The sequence below is a fragment of the Stegostoma tigrinum genome, chromosome 1 (assembly GCF_030684315.1).
Source record: "Stegostoma tigrinum isolate sSteTig4 chromosome 1, sSteTig4.hap1, whole genome shotgun sequence".
NCBI classification, from domain to species: Eukaryota; Metazoa; Chordata; class Chondrichthyes; order Orectolobiformes; family Stegostomatidae; genus Stegostoma; species Stegostoma tigrinum.
Window position 1 is genome coordinate 125,237,165 of NC_081354.1, and position 27,941 is coordinate 125,265,105.

At 40.7% G+C, this 27,941-nt stretch overlaps 2 protein-coding genes across 10 annotated transcripts in view; one reads left to right on the forward strand and one right to left on the reverse strand.

The window, feature by feature from the left end:
• ddx4 (DEAD (Asp-Glu-Ala-Asp) box polypeptide 4) overlaps positions 1-2,112 on the reverse strand; it is a 91,374-nt gene extending 89,262 nt beyond the window's left edge. Inside the window, exon 1 of one of the 2 annotated variants that reach the window (XM_059648437.1) lies at positions 1,900-2,112. The gene's annotated coding sequence lies outside the window, so the exon portion shown is untranslated. Of the gene's footprint in view, positions 1-927; positions 1,059-1,899 lie in introns of those variants that run through there. The other variant, XM_059648430.1, reaches the window with a different exon arrangement.
• slc38a9 (solute carrier family 38 member 9) overlaps positions 1-27,941 on the forward strand; it is an 82,867-nt gene that overhangs the window by 18,510 nt on the left and 36,416 nt on the right. For 4 of the 8 annotated variants that reach the window (XR_009446142.1, XM_048524650.2, XM_059648462.1 and 1 more), the window contains exons 2-10: positions 13,723-13,884; positions 16,834-16,963; positions 19,934-20,055; positions 20,368-20,431; positions 20,583-20,676; positions 21,934-22,104; positions 22,467-22,526; positions 25,600-25,797; positions 27,243-27,350. Coding sequence is in view for 7 of the 8 variants with exons in the window: in XM_048524650.2 (XP_048380607.1) it covers positions 13,775-13,884; positions 16,834-16,963; positions 19,934-20,055; positions 20,368-20,431; positions 20,583-20,676; positions 21,934-22,104; positions 22,467-22,526; positions 25,600-25,797; positions 27,243-27,350 (1,057 nt within the window). In the remaining variant the exon portion in view is untranslated. Of the gene's footprint in view, positions 1-970; positions 1,133-1,234; positions 1,329-1,563; positions 1,764-13,722; positions 13,885-16,833; positions 16,964-19,933; positions 20,056-20,367; positions 20,432-20,582; positions 20,677-21,933; positions 22,105-22,466; positions 22,527-25,599; positions 25,798-27,242; positions 27,351-27,941 lie in introns of those variants that run through there. The other 4 variants (XM_048524576.2, XM_048524491.1, XM_048524795.2 and 1 more) reach the window with 4 other exon arrangements.

The following is a 27,941-nucleotide window of genomic DNA, read 5'->3' on the forward strand; positions in this document are numbered from 1 at the left end:
TGTTGTTTAAATCTGTGTAGGTTACCTCAAATGGCTGGAGCTTGCCACATTCTTATCCAATCAATCATTTATCATCCATGCACAATGGTAAATAAGGATTTAAATATTTTTAATGCATTTCATAACCCAAGGATATCCCAAGACCACACACAGTGGATACTGCAAAAGTCTATAAAGGTAATAACAGTATAATACCAAACGATCTCCTATTTACATTGCTTAGTGAATAATATAAAAGTTAGGAGGGGTTGTAGGCATCTGACCCTTTCAGAATGTCCTACAATTCAATAAGATAAGACTTTCAAATTGAGGTTCAAGGAACTCCCGTTTCTTGCTTGCTGCCCCACTCCCCAAGCCTTGATTCTTAAAAAATCAAAAATCAATCTTATTCAGCCTTGAATATACTGAATGATCCAGCGTCTACTAATGAAAATTTCAAATCTTATCCAGCCTCAGAGGAGATGTAAATACACTACTTGCTCAAAACTTGTAGGAGCAAATCACCTAACAATTTGCTCACTTCATCTTCTGCACAACAATTGACAAGAATAGTTCCAGGGATAAGCAACTTAAGCTACATGGGCGGTCCTGAGATTCTGGGTCCGTTCTTCTAAGAAGTTGAGCAGAGCTTTAATACGGATGTCAAAAATAATGAAGGATCTGGAGAGAGCAGAAGGGGAGTAACTCTTCACTTGTAATGGAAGGAGGAGAAGCAGTCGTGGTTGGCCAAGAAAACCAACAACATGATAAAAACTTTCTAAACAGTTGACGCATGGAAAGGCATCGCCTGAGAGCGTGCTAGAGACAGGCTCAATCTACTCTCCGAAGGGACCGGGAACTGCGAGAGAAAAAAGGTTACAGGATCAGAGAGAAGCTTGAACAGTGCGGGCTGAATGGCCTTTATGCCGTCACCATTCTGTGACTCACCGGGCTGAGCGCTGACAGACATCACGTGACACCGCCGCGCTCACCACAAAGGAACCCGGTCTAATCCCCGCACGTGATGACCAGTCCCCTCCCGGAAGCTGGCTTCAGCGGAAAACGTTTACAGGAGTGGGGACGGGGGCGCACTAAGTTGTGACTGACCGGAACAGAGTGGCGGGGAAATTTTTTTTCTTGCTTTTTGTTGAAGGTAAGATTGAATCGCCGGCTGCGACCTTTTATTTAAAGAAAAAGCGATGATTCGTTGCAGGCTGTCTTAAACAGCACAGCCTTCTGGGAACAGTAGTTCTACAGCCCGCAGGTTGGAAGGCAGCCGCGTCTGCGCAGACGGAGCGGGTGGTCGGGCTGGTACCGATAGAACATTGGGGAACCTGGAACTAGGTAAGGTGAGGCACGCGGGCACTGCTACTGCACCGTAGTGGGATGCTGTCATTGCGTGAAACTTCTCAGAAGCATATCCTGCAAATTTTAACAGAAACAGGTTGGGGGGGGGGGAATGTTATAGCAGATCAGTAGTCTTGAGGCAGAAAGACACACGTTTCTGGCTTTTCATACTGTAAAATGTTTTGCTTATTCAAATCCTGATTTTTTTTCTTTCCCACTGGACCATTGTACGCACAGACTATCACTTCCCAGCGCACTTGACTTCTGACCCGGGGCAAAATCGGATTCCAACCTCATTCTGATGACCACCGTTACAAATGCGTCCAATTATAGGGGGAGGACGGTATGAAATGTACTTCCAATCCACTTTTACCTTTCCAATCCCTGTTCAGTCAACTGTTTCAGTGGTAATTCCAGAAGCCCACTCAATATTGAGAGTAAGTGGAACTCTTCACCTCTTTGGAAATATTAATTGGCAAGTTGAGCAAACTTTTGAGATCGACTGAAATTGTTACGAATGCAGATAACAGCATTAAAAGCCCCAATTTGTATTCGAGGTATGCCTTGAAATACCTGCTTAGTTGCGCCGCTCGCATCGTAGTGAAAATTGCTTCGGTTCTACTGATGTGCAGCTCAAGACCACGTTTGACGCGATTTCTAGAATTTGTAATCGATTCCACAGTTGGTTTTTGAACTGAATAAGTTCAAACGTATGTCTGTCGGTTTAGGATGACTCCCGTATTTGGAATTTTAAGTCAGAAACCTCTTGATTATACGGAACTATTAGTATGCCTAAATGTAACTTGCTGGGCGGTGCTTTTTCTACCCCTGACGTTCTGAGGTGTGTCCTTCTGATAGCCTGTATGTACGTGTGGATTTGAGTTAAACGAAAGCCGGAATTGCTGAAGAAAGTCAAGTGTGACAGCATCTACGAAGAAATGGCAGAGTTCATATTTCCCTGCAGTGTGGAAGTAGGCCGTTCGGCCCATAGAGTTTGCACTGACACTCCAAAGAGCATCCCAACCATCCATCCGATCCCTATATTTCTCATGGCTAATCCATCTAACACCGTCCTTTCTGGATGCTATTGGCAATTTAACATTGCTAATCCGCCTAACCTGTACATTTTTGGACTGCCGAAAGAAACCGGAGCAAACCCGTAGGCATCCCACGCATACACCCGGAGAATGTGCATACTCCACACAGTCACCTAAGGCTGGAATTATACCCAAGGCCCTGGTTCTGTGAGGCAACAGTGTAGGCACCGAGCCACTGTACTGCCCGATGTTAGTGTGACCCTTCTTCAGAACTGATAGCCAGGAAGCTCTGGATGAATCAGAGTATATTAGAAATCTACAAATGTGAACCAACTATTCAAGAAAGGTGGGAGGAAGAAAACAGGATATTGCCATCTAAACTATTACCCATTGTCAGGGAAATGCTGGAATTCATAATTTACATAGTAGTCGTGAGATGTTTTAGGAAATCATAATACAATCAGCATGCTTTGTACTTCTATGAAAGTGAAATCCTGTTTTACAAGTTGAAATTTTGGAGGTTGGAACAAACAGCGGATAGTGCCAGGTAGAGTTTAATTGCGAAAAATGTGAAATTTTGCTAAGGCAAATCAGGACAGAATTTCTATAGTTAAAGATAGCACACTGAGGAATGTTGCTGAACAGCAACCTAGGGTTTCAGATGCATACTTCCTTGAAAGTGGAGTTGCAGGTTGATCGGACAGTGAAGACTGTGTTTGCCACTCTTGCCTTCGTTGATCAGAACGCTGAGTATAGGGGTTGGGATGTCATGTTGCAGCCATACAGGGCATTGTAGAGACCACTTTTAGAAAACTGTGTATAATTCTAGTCACCCTTCTATAAGAAGCTGGTTGTTAAACTTGAGAGGGTGCAAAAAAGATACTGAAGAGTTCAAGTTATACAGAGAGGCTGAATAGACTGGTGCTCTTGTCCCTGGAGCGTTGGAGGCTGTTGAATGACCAATAGAAGTTTATAAAATCATGACAGGCATGGATAGTGTGAATAGCCAAGGTCTTTTTCCCAGGGTAGGGGAGTTCAAAACTATAGGGCATGGGTTTAAGGCAAGAGGGGAAAGATTTAAAAAGAACTTGAGGTGTAACTTTTTCATGTCAGTGTGGTACATGGGTGGAATGAGCTGTCAGAGGAAGTGGTGGAGGCGGGTACAATGACAACATTTAAAAAGCATCAGGACAAAGAAACCAGGGTGGCTGTGCTTTGAGATAACAAGGTGCAGAGCTGGATGAACACAGCAGGCCTAGGAGCAGGAAGGCTAACGTTTCGGGCCTTGACACTTCATCAGAAAGTATCTTCCCGGACTTGCTGTGCTAAATTTGTTTCTTCACACATGCTACCAGGTTTGCTCAGATTCACCAACATTGTTTGTTATTGGGCTATTAAATGTGTTCAACATTGAGTTCAGATGACGGACCAGAAAGTCTAAGGTTTAAGGGGCAGTCAAAAATGTGGAGTTATGGCCACAAACAGTTAATTCATGATCTCATTGGTTGGCAAAACAGGATCGAGTCCAGATGGCCTATATTTGTTCCAGTTTCTTAAGTGATTCCTGAACTGGTAGTCATGCTTCTAGAGTCTGGTGTGAACTGTGAAATTGATCATAAATACAATGTGATGCAGCATGAATATGTTTTGTTCAACCGCTCTGCATGCAAGAATGAGTTTGTTGTATGTTGATTTGAACAACTTGCTGGAAGTCACACTTTTAAACTGTTTGACTTGCATCTAATGGAACCTGTAAACTCGATTTAAAATTGAAATTAATCTAGTTATATAACTGTGCAGCTTGGAAACACTCTTTGGTCCAACTTATCAATGTTGACCAGATATCTGAACTTAATTTAGTCTCACTTGCTAGCATTTAGCCCATATCTTTCTAAACCCTTCCAATTCATATACCCATCCAGATGCCTATTTAATTGTAATTTTATCAGCCTCCACCTTTTCCTCTGGTAGCTCATTCCATCCACACACCACTCTGTTTTGAAAATGTTGCCCCTTTGGTCTCTCTTAAATCTTTCCCCACTCACTTTAAACCAATGCCCTCTAGTTTTGGACTCCCCTACACTGGAGAAAAGATCTTGTCTATTTATCTCATCCATGCCCCTCCTGATTTTGTAAACCACCTGTAAGATAACTCCTCAACCTCTGCTCTGGGAAGATAGCTCCCAGTCTATTCAGCCTCTCCCTATAGCTCAACCCCTCAAACCCTGGCCTTGTAAATCTTTTCTGAACCCTTTCAAATTTCACAATATCCTTTCTCTAGCAGGGAGACCAGAATTGCACACAGTATTCCAAAGGTGGCCTAACTCACTGTACAGCTGAAACATGACCTCCCAACTACTTTACTTGATGCACAGACCACTAAAGGCAAACATACCAAATGCCACCTTCACTATGCTGTCTACCTGGGTCTTTACTTTCAAAGAACTATGAACTTGCGCTCCCTGGTCTCATTGTTCAGCAACTTTCCCCAGGACCTTACCGTTAAATGTACAAGTCCTGCCCTGATTTATCTTTCCAAAATTCAGCACCTCACATTTGTGTAAATTAAACTCCATTTGCCACTCCTCAGCCCATCTGATCAAAGTCCTGGCATACTCTGAGGTAACCTTATTTGCTATCCACTACACCTCCAATTTAGTTAAGACAATTTACGTTCCTTGACCTGTAGTAAGTTCCAAATCGAGCTATGTTCGCTATCGTATTTGAAAATCTATTACATACAATTGCAAACACATGGATATGTTGAATGAAGTAATGGGTACACCAGCCATTTTTGCAAGACTTGAGAAGCAGTAATTGAATTGTGACAGAGGAGGATACCTGGATTATCTCTTAAGTCACGAATGGCAGGGCATGCTCGAGGCTAGATTCTGCCTACTCCTATTTCTTGCTGTTCTGCACTACACACCAAGTAAATAAAATGGGTAATTTGGTATTTTACCCTGTTATTTTTTTGTAAACATTGTGCAACTGTTATTCCGGATTCTAATAAGAATTGCATTTTTTTATTCAATTGCAGGTTGTGAGCATTGCCAGTTGGCTGGCATGTTTTGTCTGCCCCTATGTGGCCTTAAGAAGGTGGCAGTGAGCTGCTGTGTTGAACCGCTGCAGCTCCTGTAGATAGACCCACAATGCTGTTTGAGAGTGAATTACAGGATTTTGACTCGGTGACCGTAATGGAAAGAGACCAGGAAAGGGGGCCTTGGTCTGTGAATGGAAACACTGACCTCCTTTTAGATGAAAGGTGTTCCAGCAAAATCATGTTGGCCTTGATTTCAGATCACTTGGAGATCTACGTCCAGAGTACTAGTCACCCTGAACAAAAGCTGAACCCGTTCTTATTTGATAATCAAACCTCTTGCCCTCGATTTCCTGTCTTCCACAGAAGATTTGATGCATAAATGTTCCACGATTATGACAGGTTAAGCTAAATTACAAGAAGCTCTGGTCAGCTGATGGAACATGCTGAGTATAAGGATCAACATTTCATTTTTACAATGTCATAGTGACCTGCAAGTTGCTACAGCGGGGGTGTGGAATAGTACACTGCCAGTGATTTGGAAAGGAAATTGGAAGGGCACTTGAAGCGAATAAATTTAAAGGGCTATTGGGGATGGAATGTAAGAATGTCTTTGACTGGAATTGTTCTGACAGTCTGACCTCAAAAGACAAAATGGCTTGCTTTTGTGCTTTTATCACTCTGAAGGAATACAATGAATCAGCATTCAGAGCACAAGCTGACAACAGGCCTGTTATTCTATTTAAAAAAAACTTATGAATATTTGAGCTTTATCTGATCTCTACGTAATTTGTAAGCATAGTGCTGTTTATTTTCTCCATCATCCTTCTCTTCTAACATTGTCTGCAGAAATGACTGAGCTATCACAATCCAGTCCCTTCATTATTTTATAAAATTCTGTCACATCACCCTTGAATCTATACTTCTCTAAACTTCAAAGAATACCTTCACTTGACTCATTCCTGAGATCAAGACTTTTTTTTCATTTATTTGGAAAAACCAGTTTGATCTAAACCTATTTGTAGTTAAAAGAATGAGTAGTAATCTTATTGAAACATGAGATCCTGAGACACTTCTTTGGGGTGAATATTGGTGATATTTTATCTTGAGGATACGAGAGTTGGAGTCATAGTTTAAGAACAAGAGGGTTCCCTTTTGTTATGAAGATGCTATCTAAAATATTAACTTTTGTCATTGACTGGACAATGTTGTAATTTGTTAACTTGTAATATTGGCTGGACATGTATACCTTGAGCTTTCAAAAGAGAACATTATGAAAGTAGAGTACACTCACTATAGTAGCAAAACTCGTGCATTTGCAAAAACAAGTTTTTTTTTAATGTAATAAATCTATGTCCTGAGATTTTATGATCTGTTTATAAAAATATCTTAATAATTTGATTTATTGTCATTGCATGTACTGAGATACAGCGGAAAGTGTTGTTTCGCTTGCTGCGTAGGCAAATCGTACCATACAAAATGCATCCGGCTAGCAAAATGCAGAATACAGTGTTACAGCCACAGAATTTGCAGAGAAGGAGGTCCATTCAACAATCTGATAGTGGGGAAGAAGCTATCCTTGAATCTGTTCATATGTGTATTCAATCTTTTATATCTTTTGCCCGACAGAAGAGGGTAGAAGAGAGTATAACCGGGGTGGGAGGAGTCTTTGATTATGTTGGCTGCTTTTCTTGGAGAGCGGGAAGTATAGACGGAGTCCTAGAGTCTTACATCATGGGAACAGTCTTCATTACAACTAGTCCACATTGACCATGTTGCCAACCAAAGTAGTCCCTGCTTTTGGCCCATGTTGCTCCAAACCTTTCCTGTTCATGAACTTATCCAAATTTCTTTTAAATGTTGTAACTGTACCTGCATCTAGCACTTCCTCTGGCAGTTCATTTCACACATGAAGCACTGTTTGCTTTAAAAAAAAAAGTTGCCTCTTGTCCTTTTTTAAAACTTTCTCCTCTTTAAAAAATGCCCCTTAGTTTTGAATTCCCCTATTTGGGGGAATAGACCTTTAGTATTCATCCTTAACTAAGCCCCTGATGATTTTATAAGCCTCTGTAAGGTCACCCCCTCAACCTTTTATGCTTTGGTGATAAAAGTGCCAGCCTATTCTTTATAACTTAAACCCTCCATTGCCAACGATATCCTGAAATCTTCTCTGAACCCTCTCCAGTTTAATAATCATCCTTCTATAGAAGGGAGACCAGAATGCACACAATACTCCAGAAGAGGCTTCATTAAAGTCCTGAACAATTCCAACATGATGTTCCAGCTCCTACACTCAAAGGTCTGAGCAATGACAGCAAGGATGCTAAAAGCTGCCGTAACCACCCTGTTCGAAGAGTTATGCTCCAGAACCCCTAGGGGCTTCTGTTTTGCAACGCGAGTCAACAGATGGAAGAGATAGAGATAATGGGAACTGCAGATGCTGGAGAATTCCAAGATAATAAAATGTGAGGCTGGATGAACACAGCATGCCAAGCAGCATCTCAGGAGCACAAAAGCTGACGTTTCGGGCCTAGACCCTTCATCTGATGAAGGGTCTAGGCCCGAAACGTCAGCTTTTGTGCTCCTGAGATGCTGCTTGGCCTGCTGTGTTCATCCAGCCTCACATTTTATTATCTATAGATGGAAGAGATAACAAGGTTTGGAGCTGGATGAACACAGCAGGCCAAGCAGCACCAGAGGAGCAGGAAGGCTGACGTTTTGGGCCGCGATGGAAGGTTGATTTGCATCATGGACTGGGCCGTTTCTTTGGGGTCTTGGGAAGAGCAGTTGCAGTACCAAGCTGTGACGCATCCAGATAGGATGTTTTCTCTGGTGTATTTATAAAAATTGGTAAGTGTCTTTGAAGACATGCCAAATTTTCTTAGCCCCTTGAGGAAGTAGAGGAGGAGGTATGCTTTTTGTTAATCATCACATTGCCATGGGTGGATCAGGGAAGATTGGTGATCATCATTCACAGGAGCTTGACGCTCTTGACCATCTCCAGCATTGACACACACACAGCGTACCCTGCACTCTGCTTCCTGAAGACACTGACCAGTTCTGCTGTTTTGCTGATGTTGGAGAAATTATTGTCTTTACACCATGATGCTAAGCTCTCTGTCTTTCCAGCATTCTGCCTTGTTACTGTTTAAGACCCAACATACAAACTCGTAAATGGGCTTGGTGCAGAATTTGGCCCCACAGTCGTGAGTGTATGAGGAGTATAGTAGGGGCTGAGTACACACCCTCATAGGTATTATGTTGGAGGAGATCATGTCACCTATTATTACTGCTTGGGGTCTATGGGTCAGGAAGTTATAAATGGATTGGGGGGGGGGGTGGGGAGAGACGACTCCTAGGTCTTGGAGTTTTAGAGATGAGTTTGTTTGGAATTATTATGTTGAAGATAGGCTTATGTGTGTTGACTACAGCTCTAACATCGATATCATTGTTAGCCAGATGTTCCTGAGATGAGTGCAGGGCCAGGGAGATGGCATCTGCCATGGACCTGTTCCATTGATAGGCAAATAGCAAAGGATCATGGCAGTTTGATTGACTGGAGTTGATATGAACCATTGCTAACCTATCAAAGTACTTCATAAGTAGTCATGTCAGAGCCATGGAGTAATAGGCATTGAGTGATATTGTGTGATTTTTCTTTGGCACTGGGATGATGGTTTCTTGAAGCAGGTGGGGACTGTAGCTTGTCTTTCCTACACAATCTAAAGATGTCTGAATACTCCTACCATCTGGTCCGTACAGGATCAGAGTACATGGCTCATTATTCTATCTGGCCCAGTTGTTTTTCAGGGGGTCACCCTCAAGAAGGGCCGATCTTGCATCTGCAGAGGTGACCATGGGTTCAGGTGCATCTGAGGTTGTCGGGATAGATGACATTGTTTCACTGATCTTCTGTTCAAAGCAAGCATAGAATCTATTGACCTCAGTGGGAAGGCATACAATGTTGCCCGTAATTCTGTTCAGCTTTGCTTTGTAGCCCATTATGTCATGTAAGTTTCGTTACAGCTGGGTGTCTGTGTGGTTAGTCTTGAGTCTCAAGCTTGGTTTGATGTTGCCTCTTGGTGTCTCTAGCCTTCTGAATGTCGTACCTGGATTTCCTGTCTAGGTAACTAATGCCCAACTCGAAGGCCTCATAACCTGAGCGTCTGTAAGGAGTGGACCTCTTGGTTCGCCTATGGTGTCTGGTGGGTAACAACTGAACATTCAGATTAACACTACCCTGAGGAACTCCTGCAGAAATGTCTTGGAGCTGAGATGACTGACAAACCTGTATGCCTGTAAGGTTTTTTCCCCCACCCTATAATTTGTATGTCCTTGCCTACTATGATCTGCCTGTCCTGCTTGTAAACAAAGCTTTTCGATATACTAGGTACACGTGACAATAAATAAATCAAATCATCCTGTGTGCTCGGTATGACTCCAGCAGAAGGCTTGCCGCCTGATGCCAATTGATTCCAGCGTGGGGCTGCGCTGTCAAATACAGCCTTGGTGTCAAGGTCGGTCACTGTCATCTCACCTCGGGAATTGAGCTCTGTTTGCCCATGTTTGAACCAAGATTGTAAATGGGGTCAGGAGCTGCATGGCCCTGGTGGAACCCAAACTGGGTGTTGCTGAACAGGTACTGCTTGACCTCACGATTGATGACACCTTCCATCTCTTCATTAATGATGGAGAGTAGACTCAGGTGGTGACTGGATGTGTTAAATTTGTCCTGCTTTTTAAGTACAGGACACACCTGGGCAATTTTCCACACTGAGTAGATGTTAGTGTTGTAACTGTGCCAAAAGAGCTTAGCTAGAGGAGCAGCAACTTGTGTTGGATGGGTTATTTAAAGAAGTTTGAATCTGCCACTATTCCGAATAAAGATAGTTCAACCAACTATAACTGATCCAGGAAATAAAAACAGAACACTGCTTGTGTGAAAAATAACTTGGCTACGTAAGAAGTGTACTTGCTTGCATTTCCCTTGTAAATCAATTGTTAACTGTTCCATCTTAATAAAGATCATTGACAGCAATAGTAATTGGATCAGCTGTCACCTTATTGAATGGGCAGCAGGCTTGAAGGGTCACATGACTTTTTGACTCCAAAGACCTCTGTTAGCTCTTAACTGTCAGGTTTTTAGTAAGTAAACTCGCCATAGTCGCACTACACCTTAGGCCTGCTCTCTCATTAGAGAGAGATAACTGGTAGTGTAACCTGAGGGCCCCTGTCACTCAGTTGAGGGAAGCGTTTAAGGAGGAGAGTTGTTCAGGGTAACCACACCCCTGGGAGAATTGAACCCGCAGCAGCCCATGCACACCTATCTTTACACTGTTGCTACATCTCACACTCTCTAACCTCCTAAATGCTTTGTACTGTTAATTCTGCTTTGCGAATCATTTGCAATCAGTTCTGTTGTGTAGAATTCTCCTTGAACTTGTCACTTCTATTTACAGACTAAAGAATCTTTTTTAAAAATCTGAACTTGCCAATGCATCTCCTAACCCCTCTTTTTTTGTGATTTGACATTAATTCCCAATGTTCACTTGATGGGTTTCAATTTTTTTTCTTAAAGGTACTGTAAAAGTTTATTTATCTAGGCTCGAAACGTCAGCCTTCCTGCTCCTCTAATGCTGCTTGGCCTGCTGTGTTCATCCAGCTCTGCACCTTGTTATCTCAGATTCTCCAGCATCTGCAGTTTCTACCATCTCTGGAAAAAATTGTTAGGAGCAGTTTAAGGGCATTATAGCCTGCAAGACTGTTCATTTTTATTGATTTCATCTCCCTCTTTTCTGATTAAGTTTCTTCATGACTTTTCACAACATTGGTCAGGTTAACGTTCTTAATTCTTGTAGAAAATCTGTGGTATTGTTCTGCTTGCCTGCGGCTTTCCAGTTACCTTGATGATTCTTGGTCTAGTAGTGGTCACTATAATGTCACATGCTACATTTTGTTATTGTACCTTGATCCTGTGATTTTTGTTTTCTTTGTTTTTCCCCTGCAATGCATTGAAGGAGTTAATGCAAAAGCATATTGCTTTTGGATGTGTGCAGAATTCTGCTTCAGCTTTAGGTCTTGAGATAATTTGTGTGCAATACTTGCTTTTGCAAGTTATGATGTTAGTGATTTTTTTTTACATTGGGCTAACTCAGTACTCTAGTTGTGACATTGGTTAACCAATGAGCTTTTGCAGATTGTAATCTGCAAATTTTATTGTTTGTTGTGATTATGACGAATTGTAACTTAAGTTAACTATTGTTTTGGTATGTTGTAACATTTGATAGATCATTTGGCATAGGGGCTTCTAATCGATTCCAAATCGGCTTGTGATCAAAGAATATTTTTGTCCCTTGATGGAAAAGGATAATAACTTAACTGTAGAGTTTGATTGCATTAAAGTTGCAGTGAATATGTTTATATTGGAACCTATTTTCTTGCTAGAATATTTCCTCGGTTAGCATTGAAAATAGAAAATGGCATTTATTGCTTTTAAAATGAAAAGTGCAAGAGGACATGCAAGGAGCAGCACCACACATACCTAAAATGGTATGAACCTGGTGATGCTGCCAAACCTCCTCATAAGCAGCAAGTGATAGGACTAAACAATCATATAACCGGCAGATGAAGACCTAAGTTCTGCAGACACTCCACATCCAGTCATAAATGATGGTAGATAATTAACTCACTGGATGTGGAGGCTGCACAAATATCCCCATCCTCATTGAACGGAGGGACTGGTACATAAGTGAAGAAGATAAGACTGAAGCATTTGCGACAGTCTTCAACGCAAGTGATAAGTGGGCAATCCATTTCGGCGTGTTCCAGTGGTCCCAAGCATCTCAAATGCCAGTCTTTAGTTAACTGGATTCACTCCACCTATCATCAAGAAATGATCAAAGCTATTGGACACTTAAGTCTGTGGGCCCTTCCAACCTTCTGGTGATTAGTACTGAAGGCTTGTGCAATAGGTTTTACTGCACCCACTAGCCAAGCTGTTCCAGTGCAGTTACCACACTGGCATTCACCCAAACGTGTAGAAAAGTGCCCAGGTATATCCTTTGCACAAATAGCAAGACAAATTCAACTTGGCCAGTTATCACCTCCATCAGTCTATCGAGTCATTGGTAAAGTGTTGGAAGGTGTTAACAACAGTTCTATCAAGCAGCATCTACTAAGTGATATCTGTTTTGTTTGGGGTGAGTGGGAAGGGAGAGAGCTGATCAGAGCCACACCAGGCACATAGGATTGGTTGTGTTTGTTGGAGGTCAGTCTTCTCTGCTCCAGGCCATCTCTGTAGGTGTTCCTTCAACCATCTTCGGCTGTTTCATCAATAACCTTCCCTCCATCATAAGGTCAAATGTGGGGATGTTTACTAATCACACAATGGTTACCATCATTTGCAGTTTATAGGATACTGAAGCAGTCCATATCCAAATGCAAAAAGACCTGGAAAATATCCAGGCTTGAGCTGACAACTGGCAAGTAATGTTTGTACCTCAAGTGTCAAACAATGGCAATTTCCAATAGCAGACACTGAAACCAATGCCTTTGTCATTCAGTGGCATTACCATCGAATCCCTGCTAAATGTCCCGTGGGTTACCACTGAACTGGGCTCACCATATAAGCACTGGCTACAAGAGCAGGTCCGAAGCTAGGAATATTGCAGCAAGTAATTCACTTCCTGATTTTCTCAAAGCCTGTCTGCCATCTACAGGAAACGTAATGGCATAGGCCCTGCTTGCCTGAATGGGTGCAGCTCCAATATCGCTCAAGCTTGCCACCATCCAGGACTAAGCAGCCCACTAGATTGGCATCACATTCGCTCCCTCTTCCAGCAGTGCTCAGCAGCAACAATATGTACCAGCTGCAAGATGCACTGTAGAAGTTCCAGTTCTCCTTAGATACAGCTTCTCAACCTGTGACAACTTCCATCTCGAAAGACAAGGCTGGGATATTCATGGGAACACCACCATTTGTGTGTTCCCCTCCAAGCCACTCACCATCCTGACTTGGAAATATGTTGCTATTCCTTCAGATTTTTTTGATGAAAATCCTGGAATCCCTTTCCTGACAGCATTGTGGGCCTACATGGATTGCAGTCGTTCAAAAATGCAACTCACCACCATCTCGAGGGCAACCAAGAATGGGGCATTAAGTGTTGGCCTAGCTAGTGACCTCCATGTCCAGAGTGTACTTTTTAAAAAAAAAAATAACCTTTTCATTCCTAATCTGCATCTGTTAGCAAGGCAGCCATTTATTTTAAATATCTTTCTATTAACTATATGTGTGCTTGTCTTGATATTACTGTGCTCCAGTTATGTAAAGAAGCGTGACTAAAGAAAATATAACCGGGCGTTGGAGATCCACATGTACAGAAATATGGCAGATGACATCAAACCATTATTGACTACTATAACTGAGGATAAATCGACACATCTAGAACGAACAAAAGTCAAACCAGAATCCAATTCAAGGAGGTAAGGTTTATGGAATAGTATTTGCAATTAACTGACCACAAAGCTTTTTTGACTACAGAGTAGGAACTTGTGTGTGTGTGTGTGTGTGTGTGTGTGTGTGTGTGTGTGTGTGTTTTCAAAAAAATGTAAATTGCCAGCATTGTGTCGTGCAGTAAGGAGATGCTTTAACAGTTTTTGGAATCACTGTGGTTCTTCTTACACGTGCAAGCTTGCAATCTTTTATCATGAGTCATTGGCCATCCCTCCAGCAGACACAGGTTTGTGCAGGTGATGGGGGAATTCTGAATTCTTCCACCTCATGAGTGCAGGTGATACAAGATGATGCAAAGCTTTTGAAGTAAGACAGAACTTTGCTCAGCAACTCCATTGTGGATTTGATTCTCAGCTTTAATAACCTGATTTCCTTTAGTGCCATGCACTTCCTCACTAGCTGTTTACCCTCTGTAATGCAAGTAGTGTCCCGTCCATCTCTCCAACTGTTTATTGCCATTGCCATTGGTGTTGTACTCATCTTTCTTTTTGATGGAGGTTTTAGCTGATTAACCTGTTGTCATTTTGAGCTCTCCAAACATGACCCTGACAGAGTCTGGATATCGAAGCCAATCAGAATAGGGTTTGTGACCAGTAGTCATTGGCACATCACCTAGTGGTCTGGTGGACTTTACTTTGAATAGGCATTAGTGCATTCAGGTTTTTCTTGCATCAGTCTCTCTCGTAATTAACGATTACTTGACAGGTCCTATTACATTTAAGTTAGGCTCACACCAGTCTTGAATCATACACGTTGAGAACACAGCTTGAAGCATGGTCCCTTCTATTTTTGCACTTTGGCAATGTAGGAATACATCTGTTCAAGCATTGAAAAAAACATGCATATTAGGAACTAAACCAGTCTCCCCTTCAGGCATGGTCCATCATTCATTATCTGATTTGCTCCACAACTGCACCTTCCCCTGGTGATCTTTCATCCCTTTATTTAATCAAGAACTTATTTATTTTTACTGTAAATGTAATTTTAGGACTCTCTTCCTGAAAATGTTTGAATTTTTCGAACTCTGAAACCCAATCTGAGAAAAATTTACCTAGTTCTAGAAAGGGGGGAACTAGTGCTGATTTCGTGCTGTTCTTGAAGTACAGACTTGATAGGCCAAAGGGCCTGTCCTGTATGAATCTGTGACTTTTGTCTTAAATGACTGACCATTTATTTTAAAATTCATTGATCTAGATCCTCCCCTTGAGGAAACATACTGTCAGACTCCACATCTAATCAAGTGCCTTTCTTGTCCAAATTCCTAGTCTGTTAAACCTTTGTCCATGAGATGACACTCCATTCTGGATGTTAGTCTCGTCAATCTTCTCTGAGCTAGTTCCAATTGCCTACATTTTTTTTTCTATAAGCAGACCAAGAGAGTAGATGGAACTCCAGATGTGATCTCATCAATGCCCGAGATAACTGGGATATAATTCTCCATTCAATATCCAATGGTGCCCAAATGTCATTTATTGCATCAACTTTCTTAATTACTTAGTGTACCTGCATATTAACTTTTTGTAATGCACGTGCTAGGGTGCCCAGGTAGCTCCACAATCTCACCATCTAGATAACAATGTTTATTCTTCTTGCCAAAATGAACACTTTCCCACATTTTACATTCATTTCTTGATCTTTTTCACTCTACCTCTGTACCTTGGTAGCCTCCTTATATACTGTTCACAGCTTCTCTTCCTACTTGTTTTTGCCATCTGCATATTTTAGCAAACATACATAAAGAAACAAAAAATGTAAGTCATTTGTTATAAATATTCACTAGTTTAGGCCCCAGCGCTCTTCGCTGCAGCATTTCACTCAGTACTGTTTGTTTTTAATTTGTGTTTGCAACGAGGCTGATGTTAACACAAGTTTAGAATTTCTCTTGAGTGAAAAATTATAGGGTTGCATTCTTGCCATGTTGCACACAAGGGAGCGATTTTTGTACCACAGTTGACACTGGTTGTTGTGTGGAATGAGAATACTGTTCAAAGAGCCGCATCTGGTGATAATCTGAGACATCTGGTGCCAATGCCCTGATTTTGGATAACACAGAACCATACGTTGTGATGAGTTGCTTCCTGAACGATGGTGTTAGCTGCATAAAATGTGGTAGTAGCAAGACTGAAGTAATCTCTACCATCATTTACCTTTCCCAAACCATAATGTCCAAGTCAGAGGGCTATACTACTCTTGCTTTGAAGTGCCCACTGTATGTAATGATTCCCTCATTTAGAGATTCAATGGATGGCATTGTCAACTCCATATTTGTTTTTTTTTCTCTGGTGAAACATAGGTTTGGAGCATAGATACTCATGAGTATAACACTTCCCTGAGACTTGGAAAGTCCCAAGCATCCGAGCTGCCTTTATCATTGCATGCAAGTGTGTATACCTTTAAAGCTTTTTGCAATCAAACCTGCCAGGCCTGTCCAATGAACTGCAGATCTCCATTTTACTTTTGCATTGACCTAGCCAACCTAAAACATAGCAGGCTTGTAAACTCAGTGAATGTTCCACAATGTTCAGTTCCATTCTTAATTTCTGTGAAAAGCAGTCTATTCTGAATTAACAAGCCATAATAAACATTTGACTACATAGTAGTTGCACTGAGTATTGTCTTCAAATTGTACGGTGACATCTTGTCAATGGTCCTTTTGATAGCATCTCAAACTTGTGACCTGTTTCTAAGAAATACAAAATCAGTAGGTGCACATTCCTCTTCTTGCGCACCATCCTGACTTGCTAGTAGAGAATCATTCCTTTATTGTTCCTGGAACTCTTTCCTTCACAGTACAGATTGTAGCAGTCAAGAATATGGGCTCCTCTTAACATCTCCTACATTTCAAGTCTAAAATTGGTGTTTGCAAATAACTGATTTACGTACATGTTAACAAGATATATTTTGCATCTTCCATTTAGACCTTTCTACGTGCCTCCTAGAAACCTTCATGGAAATGCAGATCAACAGGAGCAGGTGACTCAAGAAGCTTCAGCAATGAATAGCCGTATTCAGTACTACAGCAAGTTGACCACAACACACAAGACCTTGGTAGTAATGTTTTTTTTCTAAATTACTAAGCTTTGAATAAATCTTGCAGGTTCGTGTTCTCTCTTCCTTTGCTGCATGCACCCACTCATTTGTATATCTCTTTTACATTTCCACCTGACTCTCATCACTTTGTGCTACTAATCCTGCCTGGCATTGTGACATCTCTCTTAAGATTATAGAATCCCTACAGTGGAGAAAGAGATCATTCAGCATATTGAGTCTGCACCAACCTGCTGAAGAGCATCCCACCCAGACCAAGTGCCCTCACCTGATCCCTGTATTTACCATGGCTAATCCATCCACTCATCTTTGGACTGAGAGGAAACCAGAGCACCCAGCAGGAGCCCACATAGATGGGGAGAACTTGTAAACTCCACACAGTGGCCTGAGCTTAGAATTGAACCTGGGTCTCTGGTGCTATGAGGCAGCAGGGTTAACCACTGTGCCACCATGCCACCCTGGAATAAATGATTTCTTCTGTGCTGTTCAAATTTTATAGGAATGTTGTGCTTTATTCATCACAGTTGAACTTGGCCCATCTTAGAAGTCCAAATGGGAATTATAGGAATTCAAACATCTGCTTTCCTGATGGTTTGTGTAATAATTGAATTAATTAAGTGTCATAAACCACGAAGATTTCTGGTTGATCTATGGCATGTTTACTGACGTTAGCAGCGGTTCCAGTTCCTGTTTGCAAAGTGAGTAGATGTTTTGTTCACTCATGGGATGTTGGTATCTCTTGCTAGCCCAGCATTTGGTGCCCCTTCCTAAATGCCCAGAGGACAGTTAGGAGTCAGCTACATTTCTGTGGGTCTGGAGATGCATGAGCTTTGGATGTGCCAGTAGCAGGGCTGGCTGTGTTTTGTTGACAGTGCTAGAAAGTTTCTTAAAACTGCAGAAAAGTTGTAGACTAGTTAGAAACAATTCAACTCACCATGTCTGCAACGTGTAAAATGATTAGCCATCCATTTAATCCCAATTGTCAGGACCTGTTCCATAGCTTTGCAAGTTAAGGTACTTCAGGTGCTGATTTGGGTATCTCAAAATGAATTGAGAATTCCTGGCTCAACTACCAAACTGGCAACGAATTCCAGACACCCACCAACCTCTTGGAACAATTTTCCTCTTATCCCATCAAATCCTGGTTCCGGGTACCTTTAAATCTGTGTCCCTTGTTAATTGACCCCTTTGCAATGGTGAACAAGTCTTTCTGGTCCACTGTATACAAGCGCTTCATAATTTTGTACACCACAATTAAGTCACCCCTCACCCACTCTTCTGTTGTAAGGAAAATAGCCCCAATCTTTCCTCCATGCAATTTTCAAATCCTGTTAACTTTCTGGTAAATCACCTCTGTGTTCTCTGGAGAGATAATGCCTTTCTTGTAATATGACTGGAACTGTGCATTAAACTTCAGTTGTAGCTTATGCAGTGCCTGTATAGTTCCAACGTTACGTCTCCGCTCTTGTTTTTCATGTCTTGCCTGTGAAGCAAGCAGGCCACATGCCTCTGTTACCACCATGTCTTCCTATTCTTGTTCCCTTCAGAGATCTGTGGACATGCATGCCAAGGTTTCTCATGTCTTCTACCTTTCACAATATCCTCTCATTTATTGTGTATTCAGTTACTTCGTTTGCTCTTGCACTCCTCTAATATGAAATTCATTGTTACCTGTCCAACCATCCAAGTGAACTGTCAAAAGTGAAAATTTCCACCGATCTTGATGCACACAGACTGCTCTCTGTTAGGGTGAGACAACTGGTGGTGAGTTTAACCTGAGGGTCATCCGGAAGTGGTGGAACCTTCGAGATGCCTTTATTGGGTATAAGACTTGAACCCATGATGTTTATATGCCTTCACATTGAAAGCCAACATGCAGCCAACTGAGTGACCAATGGAGTACCCCATTATATTACACTCGACAGTCATCCACTTCACTCAACTACCTGTCCAGCTTTCCTGTATTCTGCATATTTTTCTGTCACACCTCATGAAGTATAAAGTCACTGGTATATATTACAGACTGCAAGGGACTCAAACTAAGTTCTGTGGAACACTCCATGTGACCGTTAAAAATGGTCACTTGCATGTGCTCCACCTTTCAGTGAGTTCATGGGTGATCTGCTCCTCTCCACTTTCCACCTCTTCCCCACATCCCTTCATTCTCTTACTGATTTAAAAATCTGTTTCAGCCTTGAATATATTTAACAAACACAGGAATGTTAATCAGTAAGTTCACAGATGACTTGAACTTTGGAGTGCTAAATATTGAGGGGGATAGCCTTAGATTACAGGAGAGTATAGATGGGCTGATCTGTGGCAAATGGAATTCAATCCAGATAAATGTAAGGGGAGTGACTAACACAGTACTGTGGATTTCTTCAGTTGTAATCCGCATTGTTGATTTCGTTCTTTAGAAACCAATATGCTTCTGTTAACATGGTGAAGAGCCTGCTAAACAATAAAAAAGGCATAAGAATAGTAGATGGCAAGGAACTGGGAGAAGTTAGTCTTAGACAAGGGCTTTTTCAAGATGCCCTGAAAGAAGGATGGGGTCTCTGGGAGAAGTATTGGTAAGAAAATCACAGACACTGGTTAACATGGTGTAGGCTGTGCCTGTAAATGCTGAGGCAAAGAGTCAGTGAATGTACAGAGACTGAAGCCTCCAAGAAGTAGGGAGTTTTTGGGATGGGAATTATAGGGACTTGTCATAGAATGTTTTTCAAAACCAAGGATATAATTGAGCCATTGAAGGGCCAGGAGCTTATGCAAGTTTGAAGCAGGTGACCTTAGCACAGGGATGGTTATAGATTGGGAGACCTGTCATGTGCATATTTTGATTACCACGTTGAATCATGGACATTTCAGGCATTGTTGATTGCATGGAGGGCAGAGAGCCCTCTGTTGCAACGGAGATTGTGTTTTTTTAAAAAAGCATGTTATATTAATAAATTGGTTTCCATTTTGCAGGTACCACCTGATCATGTGATTCCAGCTGAAGAAGAAATTTATATTTACAGTCCTTTAGGAAGTGCTCTCCAATTTGAAAGTAGCACAGATGGCTTTGGAAAGAATCCCAGCATTGTCACAATGTATGTACAATTTTTACAATTTCTTCAATAACCTCTGCTACCTGTTATGGACCAAAATACACTTTTAAACTGGAAGTCAGACCAAAGGACGGATTTTATCCTATCCATGAGCACATTTTTAAAGAGACTCAAAAGCGAGTTATTCATTGAAATAGATGAACCACTTTATTTATTGTAGTGTTTTAAAATCCATTTGATACCAATGCCGCTTTCGGAATTATTAATTTCAAACCCAAGCCAGTTTGTAAGGAAAATATTTCTTAATTGCTCTGTGTTGTCTTGAACAAAATGAGATATCTTATTTATTTCCAGATTTTCTATCTGGAATACCATGATGGGAACATCAATATTGAGTCTTCCATGGGCACTAAAGGAGGTTGGACGTTTTATGTGCACTTCTGTGAATTTTGTCAATGTTAATTGTTGTATTGCATTTTTATTTTCATTTGACATACTGCAACTTCATGAGAGAGGTTTCAGTCTTTGAAGTAATAACTAGAAACATTTTTATCCCCCTTCTCTTGTAGGCAGGATTTACTTTGGGGATTATCTTGCTAATTTTAATGAACATGCTGATGCTATATTGTTGTTACCGGGTGCTGACATCTAGACAGACAGTAGGTGCGTAGAATTATTTTGTGATGAACTTGTATGGTTTAATATCGTTGAAAACAAATATTTGAAATGACTTCAGGTAAATATACTCTGCAAGAAATTTGTGGTGGAATTACCATTTTATGAAAAGGTAGCTATGTTAACTTGAAGGTTGCATACCTATTACTGTGTTTAATTTGTTCAGTTGGGGATTTAAGGAAATGTTAATTTTCAAATAGTCCAGCTGAGAAACATGTTGAAAAATACCTGGAGTGGGCGAATAATAAATAATTTCAAATCAACAATACTAATGGTAGCTTCAGAAGCGTACTTGAGATGTATTATGCCTGGTGACAAAACCTCTTTCTGCAGGATTCTAAACACACTGTCCTGAAAAATGAATTTTAACCCTGTGCCTCAGTATTGAACCAGTTTGAACTCAAACTGAACTTAATTTATAATTGAAAATATATTGAAACAATAGTTCTAAAAGTAAATTAGGTCAGCCAATTTATTCAGCCGTTTAGTTTTCACAGAATAGCAGCTGGAAACTGCCGTATCGGCCTTATGAGTTTTGCAAGTCACTTCCAGCAGCATTTTGACTCGATGAGAAAAGTTAAATGATCGGAATGCTGGTTATGTGGCATGTTGACACGAGCTAAGGTATCTGAGGAAAAAGCACATCTGCTTCATCAAATTGTTCTCAATGTCCTTGTCTCACATCCTACCATTTGTATTCTTTCATGGGATGTGTGCGCTGCTGGCAAAACCAGCTTGTGTACCCAATCTTGATTCCCCTTGAAGATAGTGGCTTAGCATCGAATTGAACGGTTGCAGTCTGTGTGGTAGAGGCGCATCCTAAATGTCCTCGGCAAGATACCTCCCAAATTTTGATCCTGAGCCAGTGAAGCAACAGTCATGTATTTCCAAGTCAGAATAGTGTGAGACTTAGCGGGTACTTGCAGGTGATTGTGTCGCTGTGTGTCTCCTGTGCTTGCCCTTCTAAATGGTGGAAAAGCAGTCTTGAAGATGCTTGCCTGTTTCCATCCTCCCTGGAGATTGGCAGGAAGTGCAGGTTGTATGTACAATGGAACAATGTTATATGGTCTAGATGAGATTAAATTCTTAATGATGACCAACTCCATCTACAGTGCTTTGTGGCCTGTGTTATCCTGTGTTTCACCAAGTGACATCCTTGCTAAGTAGGGCAACAAGCAATTTAGTTATTGACCCTCTTTGTTTGCTCAGTTGTTTTCTAAAATACATTGTTTTTCTTTCTTGAAGCTCATATAGATACATCAAGCTGGGAATTTCCTGAGGTCTGCAAATACTATTTTGGTTCATTTGGCCAGTGGTCCAGTCTTCTCTTCTCTCTCATTTCTCTGTTTGGAGCCATGATTGTTTACTGGGTGCTTATGTCCAATTTTCTCTTCAACACGGGGAAATTTATTTACAGTAAGTTTGAAAAAATCTATGTTTTAGTTTTGCCTTTTTTCATTTAGTCTAGACTTCTTCAGTTTGTTGAGAACACAACTTTTAAAAATATAACATTCAAGATAATGAAGATAAGTTCAGTTCCTATATGCATTAAAATCCTACGCTCATCAAATTACTGTAAGAGGTATTTTAGTGTATTAGGAAAAATAATCATTGGGATCTTTGCTGCAGGAATTGGCATGTATATACGTTGATATCACCCAAAGGGATTTCAGACTCCCTCCATAACAGCAGAACGATTACAGGGTGATGTTTCATTGTATGTTAGACTTTAAGATTGCTTAATCTCCTTTACCATAATCTATTGCCTTATTTTTCAGATTATGTTCATAATATCACGGAAGTGGGCCATGTTTTAAGTACAAATGGAAGTAGTAAAGGTAAGGTTTTCCACTTAGATTCTCTCATGTAGAATTTGCATGTCAATATCACGAAATGCACATGTTGCTCTTAATCACATTTGGCACGCAGGAGAGCTTTGTTTTTAATTTGTAGACAGGCTAGTCACTAGTTAACAATTTGCTGCTTGTTGCCAACCAAATCTTCACGTGTGCACAGCCTTTCAGCTCTAGTATATCTGCAACTGCAACCGTAACCCATAGCTGTGCAAGCAGTGTTCACAATGATCATCATATTCTATGTTTCAATTAATGCAGCAATGCTTGAAAACTCTGGTTTTAAAACACTTCCTTTCTCATTTCAGTACATGATTAAGAACACAGAATCATTATACGCAGCATAGAAGGGGGACATTTGGCCCATTGGCTGTGCTCCATTTCTCCGAATGAGTAATTTGCTCAGCATTATTCTCCTCCCTTTTAATCTTTATACCTCTGCATGTTCATTCTTTTTCAGATAGCAGTCTAATTCTCTTTTGAATGTTTCCATTAAACCTGCCTCTCCAACTCCAGTGCATTCCAGATATTAACCACTTGGTTCGTGAGGAAGTTTATTGTCATGTTGCTTTTACTACTTTCCCCAGCTAACTCCTGTGGTTTCTTATTCTTGATTCTTTGTCAAACGGCCACAGTTACCGTGTCCAGGCTGTCATGCTTTGAATACCATCATAAAATTTCCAATCTGCCTTCTCTTTGAAGCCATGATTAAGATACCTGCTGATCGCTTTCTTTGCGTCACTCTACATCCTCCTGCCTCTTCTGTGCTTCATTCCTACCCTCTGTTTGTTTGATATTTGCTGATGGGAGAAAAAATATTGTCCTAATTCATTAAGTTGCATTCTCAAAATCCCGACCCTCCACTTCAAAAATTCTATGACTCCCGCAGAATAGCGGGTTGCCTATGCCGCCATGCTGTTTAAAAAATGTGGGAGAAAAAGGAGAACTAAAGACCTCTTGTGGGGAAAACATGAAAATCTATTTTAAAGCATATGATTATTGGATATTTGGAAAATCATAGTGAGGGGACAGTCATCAAGGACTTATGAAGTGAAAATCATATCCCTCTTGAAGGTCCATTTTAGAGTATAGGTCCTTGGATCCAAAGGATTTGTCAAATTTCAGTCCCATTATTTTCCCCAAAAATAGTTTTGTTTCCTAACAATTTATCCAGTTTTCCCGACTGACTAGACTTTGAAGATTAATTATTTCAGAGACACTTCTTTGTAGCTGGTTCCACTGAGAAAGCAAAGTAATTATTTAGCTTCTCTGCCATTTCTCTGTTTAAATTATCCTGTCTCTACCTGAAATAAAATCATATTTGTCTATGCTAATATTCTGTCTTTATCTGTTGCCTTGTCCTCCTTTTACTAAGCTGTCATTCTCCCAAACCTCGATTTACATCTTATTTTGGCAAGCTTTATCTTTTTGATCTGATGCTACTTTGAACTTCTTTTGTCCACCATTACTATTGCTCTTCTTGTTCAGTGATTTATAATCTGTTAGAAAACAAGGCTTGCAAAGAAAGACTCCCCGCTGGATTCTGTTTACCATTGAGGCTTTTTTGTGTTTCTCCAATCTTCCACAGCCAACGTCCTCCACACTTTTTCATTCTGGCCAATGATTAGATTGTACATAGATTTTCCATTAAAGTTGAAAAACATCTCACTGTCTCTAGTCTGAAGTTCTTTTATAACAAAATTATTAATTAGCCCTTTCTGCTTGCGTAATACTACATCTAAAATGGTCTGTGTCCCAGTTGGTTCCTCAGCATGTTGCTTCAGAAAACTGTCAAGCAGAAATGATTCCTCCGCAGCATTTACTCATTGTGTTTGCCCTGTGTAAATCTAGATTGAGTTAACCCTTAATAATGATATTTCCCTTGTTACATGCACCTCTTTAATTTCTTGATTCATATCAAGTCCTAAGATGTAGCCATAGTTTGGTGTTTAATGAAATGGATGTGCCACTGTTTACTGCCATTCTCTTTCAGTGTCTTTCCATAGTCAAATTAGGTGAGTTGCTGATTTCATCCTTAAGTCAGAGTTCTACTTAGCAGATCTTTCAGTCTAACTTGTTCACACCTAAACTGATCTAATCTCATTTGCCAGCATTTGGCCCATATTCCTGGAAATCCTTACTAATGATACGTCAATCTAGATGTCTTTTAAATCTTGAATTTTACCAGCCTCCTGCACTTACTGTGGCAGCTCTTTCATGTATTTTACAATGGTATGCAAACACAAAGCATGAAAAGTTGCCCCTTAGGTGTCTCTCAAATATTTTCCCTCTCCCCTTAAACCTACAAACTTTGGTTTTGGCCTCTCCTACCCTGGGGAAAAGAGGTTGACTATTCACCCCTTCTGTGCCCATCTTGAATTTATGAACCTCTGTAAGGTCACCCCCTCAGCCTTTGATACTACAGGGAAAACAGCCCCAGCCTATTCACCCTCTCCCAATAGCTCAAACCTTCCAATCCTGGCAACATTTCTAGTAAATCTCTTCTGTTCTCTTTCGAGTTCAACAGCATCTTTCCTATAGCAGGGTGATCAAAATTGAACCCAGTGTTCCAAAAGTGGCCTCACCAATGCCATGTACAGCCACAGTATGACATCCCAACTCCCATACTCAGTGCACTGACCAACAAAGGCAAGTGTGCCAAATGTCACCTTCACCACTACTTGCATCTCTACTTTCAAGGAACTGTGAACCTGCACCCCTAGGTCCCTTTATTAGGCAACACTCCCCAGGCTACCCAATCATAATGAGAGTTAGCTGCATTGGTCCTTCTCCACTTCTGGTGTTTTCCCCATGGATTTATCTTTGTCTACTCCTGTTTAAAATCTGTCTATGTGCAATTCTTAAGAACACAAGTACCTACTGTGGAACAGTTGCGAAAAGTGTTAGAAGTAGAGCAATTAGTACGTTCTATGAATTGTAGCATGATTTGCTTGATAGATCTGATGTTTGCTTTTGCCCCCTCTTTATTTTTAAATTTTGGAATTGTTGCAATTGTTTACCAAACTTGTAATTCTGATGCATCCTTTTCACCTTTCAGTTATTTGTCCCAACCCACCCGGAATTCACCAAAGGAATAGCACTGACATGTTTGTCGTCGTAAGCAATGATACTGCCTTGCATGAGTTTCAGGAGTGGTGGAATAAAACCAACACTGTCCCCTTCTACCTGATATTACTGTTGCTACCTCTCCTCGGCTTCAAGTCTGCTTCATTCTTTGCGCGATTTAATAATCTAGGCAAGTATTCCCCTCTCATCCTAGTGTCACTTCTTAGAAATTGGCTGAGAATGAGACCACTAACTGAAGAGCTAATATATGTTTTTACCTACCTGTTGAGAAAATAAATTGTGGTCCTACAGCATCTGAGAATTTGCAAAATCACCATTCAACCTCTCGAGACTTTTTGTAGCTGTGTCAGATTTAGTTGAGTAGGCTGTTTGATGTCTTTACACAGATTAACCTGCAGCTCCTTGCAGGATATTTAGTGGCTCATGGCACATATTCAGGATTCTAATTTCTGATGCAGATCTACTGATTGCTGAAGGTCTTGTGATATAGTGTGCTAATTCTTAACAAATAAAGGAAGTGCAATTGTTTATACTATTTATTTTAGAAATGCTCATGGTGACTAGAGGTGATTTTTAAACAAGATGATGACTCAGCTAAATTTAAATTCCAGCCTCCACAAACATTTGAACACTGCTGGGCCGTGGGCTTTGGGCACTCCTATCTCTAAACTATTTCATTAGAATTAGCCAGGCAGCACAAATTTGGTGTTCACTGATTGGGTATTTTAACTATCCATTGTTGACTAGAACTATGCTTGGCTTTTTAGTCTGAGTCAAGGTAATACTACTTCTAATCAATGAGCAGAATTGATCTTTAGGCACGTGGTGCCGGCTGTGCTTGGAAGATGCTGCCATTTATTTCTGTGCAATTATGTCCTGGACCTATTTTATTAAAGAACATGGGGGTGTACCTGATCATTTAACTGATTTTTACTGTGTTGTCCAATAATGTCTCCTGACGCAGTTATTTGTACCTTTGTTGTTCAATTGCTGAGACTGACATGCCCTCTAATGGTTAACATGGGCTAGGAGATTATCCATTTAAATATTGTATTGTGTTCATGTTTCAAATCATACACAACAAGCTTCCATATTGATGCAATATTTAGTGGGGTTTTTTTGGATTTTTCTTCGAATAATTCCCAACTTTTTATGCATCTTCCCACATTCCAAGATACGGTTCCTTGAGAGCTGATAGTACTCCAGTACTTGACTCAAATGATCCTTTTAGGTATGTAAGCCCCGGTAGGGTATTCAATCTGGCTAACTAGTAATGGGACAGGGAAGTACCATAGCAGACAAGAATTTTATTCATGCCTGATGTGCATTTCTACCTCCCTTTCTTCTCAGAATACCTTTCATTCTAAATTCCACAATGAGATGCAAATTATGATTGCAGCAATCCAACTTCCTTTCTGACTGAGATTAGTTCCAACAGATCAAGTTAGGAAATGTCGCCTAGTTTGTTTTTAGGGCGAGAATGGCAATGGCTCACGCACTTCCTCAATTTAACCATTAGAGGGCATGTCAGGTCTTTCTAATGTTCATTTTTAATTGCATTCATCTGTATAACTCCATGACTATAATTTTAATGATATTTGTTTCTATTTGCAGGCACAGTTTCTGTCTTTTACTTAATTGTACTTGTAACATTGAAGGCAGGGAGACAAGGATTTCACTTGGAGTTCCACTGGTTTGAATCTGTAAACAATTTTGTTGCAGGTAATTTCTCTAATAATTGCACAATCTTTCTTCACATTACTGTACCTTGTGTCATGTGAAATGTATCAAACTATTCAAATTAGAAAAGCTGTGAGAGGTGACTCATTTGAGGACCTTGCCTTGAGTTGCTTATTTTTAATTTCAAGATTGCATTAAGGTTTTTTAGCCCATTTAATGTAGGAACCTCTGACTTCTGTCCTAAATTTTGCCTTCACAACCCTTGGCACATCTGAAACTGTCTTTGCATTAACTTTTAATTTTATTCAGTTGAGTGTCTGTGAGCCCAAACATTCCTAGGATCCCTGCCGAGAAGCTTTGGCTCATTTGGTTTTATAGTCTTCCCACTGGTTCGGCTTGATTGCAATGCCAATGCCGTGCTGAGCAATTTCATCTCCACTTCAGGGGATCTGAACTTGACCGATCATGGCAATATAATGCCGCATCGGAATTGCTTTTATTTATTGTGATTTCCAAATGCTTGGACATGTTGAGCAATGAGTACATTCAGGGCAATAAAAACAGAAATAGTGGGATAAACTCAGCAAGTCTGGCAGAGTGAAAACTTTAAGCCCAGTGACCCTGGGTATGTTC